The sequence below is a fragment of the Macrobrachium rosenbergii genome, chromosome 21 (assembly GCF_040412425.1).
Source record: "Macrobrachium rosenbergii isolate ZJJX-2024 chromosome 21, ASM4041242v1, whole genome shotgun sequence".
NCBI lineage: Eukaryota > Metazoa > Arthropoda > Malacostraca > Decapoda > Palaemonidae > Macrobrachium > Macrobrachium rosenbergii.
The window spans coordinates 45,538,573-45,549,272 of record NC_089761.1 but is presented as its reverse complement, the minus strand read 5'-3'; the positions used below and the strand labels follow the sequence as shown (position 1 = coordinate 45,549,272).

General features: G+C 37.0%; 2 protein-coding genes across 13 annotated transcripts in view; both read right to left on the bottom strand.

Annotated features, from left to right (window-relative positions):
* LOC136850126 (sodium/mannose cotransporter SLC5A10-like) overlaps positions 1–10,700 on the bottom strand; it is a 30,579-nt gene that overhangs the window by 2,303 nt on the left and 17,576 nt on the right. For 4 of the 12 annotated variants that reach the window (XM_067123698.1, XM_067123702.1, XM_067123703.1 and 1 more), the window contains 2 exons: positions 6,720–6,893; positions 1–337 (listed from right to left, as the gene is read on the bottom strand). The exon at positions 1–337 is cut by the window's left edge and continues 2,303 nt beyond it. The gene's annotated coding sequence lies outside the window, so the exon portion shown is untranslated. Of the gene's footprint in view, positions 338–3,023; positions 3,083–3,178; positions 4,118–6,719; positions 6,894–9,890; positions 10,125–10,700 lie in introns of those variants that run through there. The other 8 variants (XM_067123699.1, XM_067123706.1, XM_067123709.1 and 5 more) reach the window with 5 other exon arrangements.
* Positions 4,532–6,712, bottom strand: LOC136850130 (sodium/mannose cotransporter SLC5A10-like). Its single transcript, XM_067123711.1, has one exon. It carries the CDS (start codon positions 6,502–6,504, stop codon positions 4,846–4,848), a length of 1,659 nt encoding a protein of 552 aa, XP_066979812.1. The 5' UTR covers positions 6,505–6,712; the 3' UTR covers positions 4,532–4,845.

The following is a 10,700-nucleotide window of genomic DNA, read 5'->3' as shown; positions in this document are numbered from 1 at the left end:
TTTATCCTGTAGCCAACTGTTTTGCTTTTCAAAATTCAAAGTAATTTCGCTACCAGTGCTGATATAGTGTTGAGATTCTAGATTTAACACACTCTTTCAACATTTTTATTTCTAGCTCAGTTTAGTTTATTGCATGCTTTTGAAAAGATGGCACAGGACAACACTCTCATTTTTCTTCATCCACTCCCTTTGCAGTAGACCTACGAGACAGCAATTGCCTCAAGTCGCTGGCGATGGAGGTGTGCTTTCTCACAAAAATTCACAATCTTATCTCCGTCCAGAGGGAGTCTTCCGTTGAGGTGGTAGTGGGGTCAGCTCTTTATCAGTCTTATTGAACCTGAAAGAAAATGAAAAACAGTTGTAATTTTAGTTTATGCTTCATTATTTTAATCAAATGTAATAAAACCACATGTTTATTGCTTTGAACTACTACCAGTTCAGATCACCTGGCAGGGTACCTTAGGTGAAACCCATCCTGATCACATGGGCTATAGGTTGGCTGAATGACATAAATTGAGAAAAATCATACAAATTCAAATTATGTGTCACATTACTTAGTCTGTGCCATTACCCGCAGTTCGAAAAGAAACCGAACCAGCAAATATTACTATTGCCTGTATTGCCCAAAGCTAGGGGACTGCGCCCCTAGTAAAAAATTATACGAATTTTAAGAAACACCTTTATTTCTTCAAGCAAAACTTATTGAAATAATGTTTGCGAAAAAGTAATAATTATTATTTTCTATTGCAGGCCCAAAAACGAAAAAGCAGCTAAAATCCTGAGCCGAAGCTCGGCTTTAGGAAATTAACTAAATGAAAACAATTTTTTCACAGTTGTTACTTTTACTATAGTGCTGATACAAAACAGCAAAAACTATAATGTGAACATGTTAGTAATAGCACCCAGGAGTTGACGCGTAGATGGATACATACCGGGCTAATACCTCAGATATGACGTAAATTTTTGCATACAATGAAGGCACAATACAATCCCTGAAGTCTTGAAGTTTTTGTTCTGACTGCAAGCTTCCGGTTGCATGCCAGCGATACAGAGGAATGATTTGCATTCCAGAGATAGTTATCGGAGGATGTTATTTCTGAAGGCCACAGCGCAACTTCGCAGTCCTCACACATACAGACACATGCACAAACATGCATGGTAAATAACTGCTTTGGGTTCTTTGACTCCATGATAGTCAATCTTGACGAATTTTGTAGAATTTTTATGACAAATTCAGTTTCCTGACCATAAGCGAAGACACATCCTACAGCATATATTACATCAGTATAAATAATCGTTGAAGGTAAAGCAGTTAAACGAGATTTTCAAACAAGCTACGGGCTTTCACTAGAAACATGCATTTTTATAAATCAAAATATTAGAATTTCTAGAACACCTCGCATCTCGTGGATACGCTTCCCATTATAGGCTTTGATTCCTATGGGGAAACGAATGAAGAAGAGACGATATCGATGAAGTACGTGTGTGTGTGTGTGTGTGTGTGTGTGTGTGTGTGTGTGTGTGTGTGTATGTTTGTGTATGTTGTCATACAGACAAAGTTAAGAGATACAATGCATGATGACATTTCCTCACCTGTTTTAACTATGAGTCGCTTTTGTATTTCACTTTGTTTTTAGTAAACTGTTTTGTAGTGAAGGACGTTTTTAATTTTCTTACAACTCATGTAACACACACACACACAAACAAACAAACACACACACACACACAAAGTGCGTGCATCCGTGGGGTTTAGACTCTTCTTAAAGGAATAATAATAATTATTTAGTATCTTCGTTTCAGGCGGCAGCGAGCGGTAACTGTTTTTCCAACAAATGCAGCTTTCCTTCAAGCGCCGGGACCACTTTTTAGGTAGTGACCCCCAAGGGTTTTGACCCGGTATGTATACACCTTTGCGGCGTGTTCAGTAAAGCCCGTTGGGGATTACCGTAAAAACATAAACGAGAGACCGTATATATCATAAAGATAATGACCCCCAAGAAATATTAGACCTTGGGATCCTTTCGTTTTCAACAACATTTGGTTAAGATGAAAGTCGAAGAGTCACGCGAAAGCCCGCAGCACTAATTCTGACTTTCACTTGATACTACTTCGAGATTAGCTGTATCTCGGGACTCCTGTAAATGCAGTTTTTATGACCTGCCTCTACTGTTCTAGGTATTAATTACTTTTTTATCTGCTTTTCTTATGTATGTGTTATGGCTATCGTTATTTGATTTTGCTTCAGTTTTCTCTCTCTACGTTTTTCTTATTTTTCACCTGTAGACATCCACAAATGACGATTCGTTTTTGGTTTCAATTATAATTATATATATATATATATATATATATATATATATATATATATATATATATATATATGTGTGTGTGTGTGTGCATGTGTGAATATAATAAATAACAATAAATGTGATATTTCGCCAGTTTTATTGCTACATGCTTCATCGTGTGTGGTTGACATTTTCCTTTATGATAAGAAAATTGCGCTTTTGTAAATACCGTTTTTCAGTCAGAGTAATCATTTCATGAAGTCATTACCAATAACTCCAAAGGCCTACAGCCTCTACATCCTTTGTCCATGTCATATTCTACATCTACAATAAACTAATCCTATAAGACGTTTTTCTGTTAAAATCAGTCAACAATTTAACACCAAAACATACCTGACATGCCTTTGCTCTTCTGAAGTTTGGGATGATACAGTTTTCATCGTTTGATTTGCTTGATATGAAAATCATATTCCGTTAGAAATGATTGTTGGCACTCGAAAAATGTTAGATCTAACATACCTATCCTCTCTCTCTCTCTCTCTCTCTCTCTAACATGACATGCACAAACACACACACACACCAGCACAACATACATTGCATGTCTGACGAGATTCGTGAAACCTGTCAGTAGTATTCACAAACATATCGCGCAGTTTCCCACCTAACATTCTGATCTTGCAGAGAGGTAACGTCTTGTTTTTAATAAATATCAACGTCAAACTATTAATGTTTACTTACCTTTAAGACTGAAGAATTGTTACAACGCTTTCTTCTTCGTATAGTCTCACGTTTTGTTCCTCGCACAGGTTTCGGTGGAAAGATAATCCATATTCTTAGACAGCACCTTCTCCAAGTTCTTACTAACGTCACTTGAAAGCAAAGGAACGCCGAACTAATGTTTCTTGAAAGCTGAGAAGCGGTCTATAATCGAACTACCGCCCCTCAGACAAAAAATTCCTACAAGGCGTCGAATCGGCAAGCTAACCGCCGGTCAGCGAAACTTTAACGTCATATTTGATATTATTTGCACTTAATCACTTTTGATTTTCAAATTTCATTTCACATGAATAACTGCATTTCAGTTTACTCACAGCTTACTTTAAAGTCTTGTTAACAATAAATCTTACGGAGAAAATAATGAATCCAGTAAAACTGATAAGCAGCAAGTGGCTGGATAGGACATAGTTGCCAATTTGTAGCCGAAGCGAGACACGTGCATCTCATAGGTGCCAGCTCATCATTTGAAATGTTTATGAATGTAAAAATAACAATGAAATTTGTTACAACATCAGGATTATTATCTTACTTTAGGAAAACATTATGACTTCGTGATGTTTAGCGTCAACAACATCTCTGAATGCTTTTTTTGTAGAATACTCTGTGTAATTGTGCATGTATGTGAATATAAATAATAGGAATAGGTGCGATGTTTCACCAATTTTATTGCTACATGCTTCATCGTGTGTGGTTGACATTTTCCTTTAGTATACGAAAATTGCGTTTTTGTAAATACCGCTTTTCAGTCACAGCAATTATTTCATGAAGTGATTATCAATATCTCCAAACGTCTACAGCCTGTACATTCTTTGTCCAAGTCATATTCTACGTCTACACCAAACTATTCGTATAAGACGTTTTTCTGTTAAAATCACAGTCAACAATTTAGCACCAAAACATACCTGACATGCCTTTGCTATTCTGAATTTTGAGATGATACAGTTTTCATCGTTTGATTTGCTTGATATGAAAATCATATTCCGATAGAAATGATTGTTGGTACTCGAAAAATGTCAGGTCTAACATACCTGTCTTCTCTCTCTCTCTCTCTCTCTCTCTCTCTCTCTCTCTCTCTCTCTCTCTCTCTCTATATATATATATATATATATATATATATATATATATATCATTTGCCAGAAGGGTGACATGACTCAAGAAACTGCTATTTTTCAGGAGAAGTAATTTAAAGGACATATCATGCCCTCTAGCGGTTATTATAACAAATAAGACGTTTTTACCACAATATGGAACAAAGAACCGGCTATTTGCTGGTATCAATAACTCAAAAAACACATTTTTTGAGCTGTGTCACTCTTCTGGCAAATGGGTGATATATATATATATATATATATATATATATATATATATATATATATATATAAATACATATACACACACACACACACACACACACACACACACACATATATATACATATATATATATATATATATATATATATATATTTACACACGCACAAAGACACATATATATGCGTGTGTGTGTGTATACTGAATGATGTGTTTATATACTGTATATTATAAACTGTACGTATGTGTACACTATGTGTGATCGTACAGTGTAATAAAGATATGTAAGCAACACCTATAATTAAATACATTGTCAACGATATGAAAATACAAAGATTCGTTTCTTCAGTTTTCAGATGTGGAATATTCTTCATCTTTTAAAAGTTCGATATGATGATTGAAGAGTAAAATTTTGAATTCCATTTTGTAGTATTTCTGGAAGTACATTTCCGCACTGCTTCATAAGTAGCGTCTTACCAAAAACAACCAACAATGACCACTGTGATTAAAGTTAGAAGCAGACAGTGAACGAGATAATTTTTCCACAATGGAACCTGTTTGGTTGACTTGATGTCATCTACGAACTTCTCTGATGACCAGACAACTTTCACCTGGTCTTCTGTATTGGAGCCATCAGTGACAAGACTCGCGCCAACCAACACTAGGAAACTCAGTACGAACAATATGGCTGCGACGTGCAAAAAGTGGATGTGAAACATGTCCAAAACTTCGTTGATCACAAACAGGGCAATGCCCCAAACATTTCCCAAACTGAGGGCGAGAATAGCACCTCGAGAATTCGCTCCTTTCCAGAAGAACCCTCCGAGAAAGAGAGACATAACGGGTGGTATTAAGTAAGACAAGAGTTTCTGTAAGAACTTGAAGAGGGAATCGACTCTCCCGAGAAACGGCGCCCAACACACCGATATCAACATACAAAGAAACGTCACAAATTTACCAATGTTCATGAGTTGTGCGTCATTCAAATCCGGTTTGAATTTCTTGACGAAATCCATTGTAACTAACGTTGCCGTGGAGTTGAGGATAGAGTCGACTTGTGACATCAGAGCTGCGAGAAATCCTGAGAGTACAATGCCAAGTGCCCCAGCTGGTAAAAGTCTTAACAACAAAATTGGATACACAAAATCAGCTTTTGGCAAATTAGGGTAGATAACTTTAGCCATTGTGCCTGGTAGAACCATTATAAAAAGCACAGGTAGCTTCAGGAGTCCTGCAAGTAAGCATCCTATCCTCCCATGGCTGACATCCTTAGAGCTAAGAACTCTTTGTGCAATAGTCTGGTTGAAACACCAGTAAAACAAGCCAAGCAAAGGTAGACCTGTTATGAGCCCTGTCCATGGGACGGCAGGGTCATCGATAGGCCTCACTAGACTTATGAAATCTGGTGGTACCTGCTCTCTGACTGCCTGCCAACCTCCAGCTTCTATTAAAGCATATACTGAAATCATTGAAGAGCCAAACAGTAAGATTACAGCCTGCAATGCATCTGTGTAAATCACTGCTTTCAGACCTCCAGTGATTGTATAAACTCCGGCTATGACTGCAAGTATTGCTATTGTGTGCCACAGTTCTAACTTGGGAAAAATCATTTTTAAGACCAATGCTCCAGCATACAGACTGCCAGCCACCCCACCTGCAATATTGAGGAATATAGTCAAGACGGAGAAGTAATACCTTGTTCCAGCATTGTACCGCTTTTCCAGAAATTCTGGCATTGTGAAGAGCTCCATCTCTAACATATTCGGAATACATACCACTGCTATGAAGATTAGTACAATGGCTGCAAACCATTCGTAATTGTACACAGAAATTCCAGTGCTATATGCATCGCCTGAGAGACCTATCAGAGTTGTGCTGGAGATATTAGAGGCAAACAGAGATAATCCCACCAAAGGCCATTTTGTTGATCGACTGGCTAAGAAGTAATCGGATGCTGTTTTGTGTTTCATACTGAGGTAAAGGCCCAAGGCTATAGACAGAATTAGATACAAGATTATGATGACAAAGTCTGCTATGTGTATACGGACAGAACCTTCCGAGCAATCAGTTTGATTGCTACCTTGGAAGGAGTAATTGCAATATATCTGTGTGAAATTATGTTCTGTGGTCATTGTGAGCCGTTCAGAAAGAATCAAATGCTATTTCACATTTTCATTCCTTTTTATCCTGTAGCCAACTATTTTGCTTTTCAAAATTCAAAGTAATTTCGCTACCAATGCTGATATAGCGTTGAGATTCTAGATTTAACACACTCTTTCAAAATGTTTATTTCTAGCTCAGTTTAGTTTATTGCATGCTTTTGAAAAGATGGCACAGGGCAACACACTCATTTTTCGTCATCCACTTCCTTTGCAGTAGACCTACGTGACAGCAATTGCCTCAAGTCTCTGGAGATGGAGGTTTCCTTTCTCACAAAAATTCACAATCTTATCTCGATCCAGAGGGAGTCTTACTTTGAGGTGGTAGTTGGGTCAGCTCTTTAGCAGCAGTCTTATGGAACCTGAAAGAAAATGAAAAACAGTTGTAATTTTAGTTTATGCTTCATTATTTTAAACAAATGTAATAAAATCACATGTTTATTGCTTTGAACTACTGCCAGTTCAGATCACCTGGCAGGGTACCTTAGGTGAAACCCATCCTGATCACATGGGCTATAGGTTGGCTGAATGACATAAATTGAGAAAAATTATACAAATTCAAATTATGTGTCACATTACTTAGTCTGTGCCATTACCCGCAGTTCGAAAAGAAACCGAACCAGCAAATATTACTATTGCCTGTATTGCCCAAAGCTAGGGGACTGCGCCCCAAGTAAAAAATTATACGAATTTTAAGAAACACCTTTATTTCTTCAAGCAAAACTTACATTGAAATAATGTTTGCGAAAAAGTAATAATTATTATTTTCTATTGCAGGCCCAAAACTAAAAAGCAGTTAAAATCCTGAGCCGAAGCTCGGCTTTAGGAAATTAACTAACTGAAAACAATTTTTCCACAGTTGTTACTTTTACTACAGTGCTGATACAAAACAGCAAAAACTATAATGTGAACATGTTAGTAATAGCACCCAAGAGGTGACGCGTAGATGGATACATACCGGGCTAATACCTCAGATATGACGTAAATTTTTGCATACAATGAAGGCACGATACAATCCCTGAAGTCTTGAAGTTTTTGATCCGACTGCAAGCTTCCGGTTGCATGCCAGCGATACAGAGGAATGATTTGCATTCCAGAGATAGTTATCGGAGGATGTTATTTCTGAAGGCCACAGGGTAACTTCGCAGTCCTCACACATACAGACACATGCACAAACATGCATGGTAAATAACTGCTTTGGGTTCTTCGACTCCATGATAGTCAATCTTGAATTTTGTAGAATTTTTATGACAAATTCACTTTCCTGACCATAAGCGAAGACACATCCTATAGCATATATTACATCAGTATAAATAATCGTTGAAGGTAAAGCAGTTAGAACGAGATTTTCAAACAAGCTGCGGACTTTCACTAGAAACATGCATTTTTATAAATCAAAAGATAGGTTTGCTTAAAAGCAAATGGGTTTCAGACTAAATACACACACAAAACAAAGCCACTACAACACCTTCTAAAAACATAACAAACATCTCACACGTCTCGAACTCTCGCCCTACCCGCGCAACAATGCTGGGAAGAAAGGGCGTTGGGTTGTATTACATGAAACATACGCTACCGGGGTCTAAGCGAAGGCAGGGCAATGATCGAGACAGTCTACCCCAAAGCCAAATCAAAAGTCCTTCAAAAGAAGGCATACCCCATACAAAAATGGGAAAAAGCACGTTAAAAGAAGAAGAAGAAGAAGAAAATATTAGAATTTCTAGTGCATCTGTGGATGCTTCCCATTATAGGCTTTGATTCCTATGGGGAAACGAATGAAGAAGAGACGATATCACTGAAGTATGTGTATGTGTGTGTGTATGTTTGTGTATGTTGTCATACAGACAAAGTTAAGAGATACAATGCATGATGACATTTCCTCACCTGTTTTAACTATGAGTCGCTTTTGTATTTCACTTTGTTTTTAGTAAACTGTTTTGTAGTGAAGGACGTTTTTAATTTTCTTACAACTCATGTAACACACACACACAAACAAACAAACACACACACACACAAAGTTCGTGCATCCGTGGGGTTTAGACTCTTCTTAAAGGAATAATAATAATTATTTAGTATCTTCGTTTCAGGCGGCAGCGAGCGGTAACTGTTTTTCCAGCAAAAGCAGCTTTCCTTCAAGCGCCGGGACCACTTTTTAGGTAGTGACCCCCAAGGGTTTTGACCCGGTATGTATACACCTTTGCGGCGTGTTCAGTACAAGCCCGTTGGGGATTACCGTAAAAACATAAACGAGAGACCGTATATATCATAAAGATAATGACCCCCAAGAAATATTAGACCTTGGGATCCTTTCGTTTTCAACAACATTTGGTTAAGATGAAAGTCGAAGAGTCACGCGAAAGCCCGCAGCACTAATTCTGACTTTCACTTGATACTACTTCGAGATTAGCTGCATCTCGGGACTCCTGTAAATGCAGTTTTTATGACCTACCTCTCTTGTTCTTGGTATTAATTACTTTTTTTATTTGCTTTTCTTATGCATGTGTTATTGCTATCGTTATTTGATTCTGCTTCGCTTTCTCTCTATGTTTTTCTTATTTTTCACCTGTAGACATCCACAAATGACGATTCGTATTTGGTTTCAGTAATTATATATATATATATATATATATATATATATATATATATATATATATATATATATATATATATATATATATATGTGTGTGTGTGTGTGTGTGTGTGTGTGTGTGTGTGCATGTATGTGAATATAAATATAAATAAAAATATATGTGATATTTCGCCAATTTTATTGCTACATGCTTCATCGTGTGTGGTTGACATTTTACTTTATGATAAGAAAATTGAGTTTTTGTAAATACCGTTTTTCAGTCAGAGTAATCATTTCATGAAGTCATTACCAATAACTCCAAAGGCCTACAGCATCCACATTCTTTGTCCATGTCATATTCTACATCTACACCAAACTGATCGTATAAGACGTTTTTCTGTTAAAATCACAGTCAACAATTTAACACCAAAACATACCTGACATGCCTTTGCTCTTCTGAAGTTTGGGATGATACAGTTTTCATCGTTTGATTTGCTTGATATGAAAATCATATTCCGATAGAAATGATTGTTGGCACTCGAAAAATGTTAGATCTAACATACCTATCCTCTCTATCTCTCTCTCTCTAACACGACATGCACAAACACACACACACACACACACACACCGTGCAGCACAACATACACTGCATGTCTGACGAGATTCGTGAAACCTGTCAGTAGTATTCACAAACATATCGCGCAGTTTCCCACCTAACATTCTGATCTTGCAGAGAAGTAACGTCTTGTTTTTAATAAATATCAACGTCAAACTATTAATGTTTACTTACCTTTAAGACTGAAGAATTGTTACAACGCTTTTTTCTTCGTATAGTCTCACGTTTTGTTCCTCGCACAGATTTCGATGGAAAGATAATCCATATTCTTAGACAGCACCTTCTCTAAGTTCTTACTAACGTCACTTGAAAGCAAAGGAACGCCAAACTAATGTTTCTTGAAAGCTGAGAAGCGGTCTATAATCGAACTACCGCCCCTCAGACAAAAAATTCCTACAAGGCGTCGAATCGGCAGCTAACCGCCGGTCAGCGAAACTTTAACGTCATATTTGATATTTGCACTTAATCACTTTTGATTTTCAAATTTCATTTCACATGAATAACTGTATTTCAGTTTACTCAGCTTCTTTAAAGTCTTGTTGACAATAAATCTTACTTGGAAAATAATGAATCCAGTATTAAACCGACAAGCAGCAAGTGGCTCGATAGGGCATAGTTGCCAATTTGTAGCCGAAGCGAGACAGGTGCATCTCATAGGTGCCAGCTCATCATTTGAAATGTTTATGAATGTAAAAATAACAATGAAATATGTTACAACATCAGGATTATTATCCTACTTTAGGACAAAATTATGACTTCGTGATGTTTAGTGTCAACAACATCTCTGTATGTTTTTTTTTGTAGAATACTCTGTGTAATTGTGCATGTATGTGAATATAAATAATAGGAATAGGTGCGATGTTTCACCAATTTTATTGCTACATGCTTCATCGTGTGTGGTTGACATTTTCCTTTAGTATACGAAAATTGCGTTTTTGTAATTACCGTTCTTCAGTCACGGTAATTATTTCATGAAGTGATTAC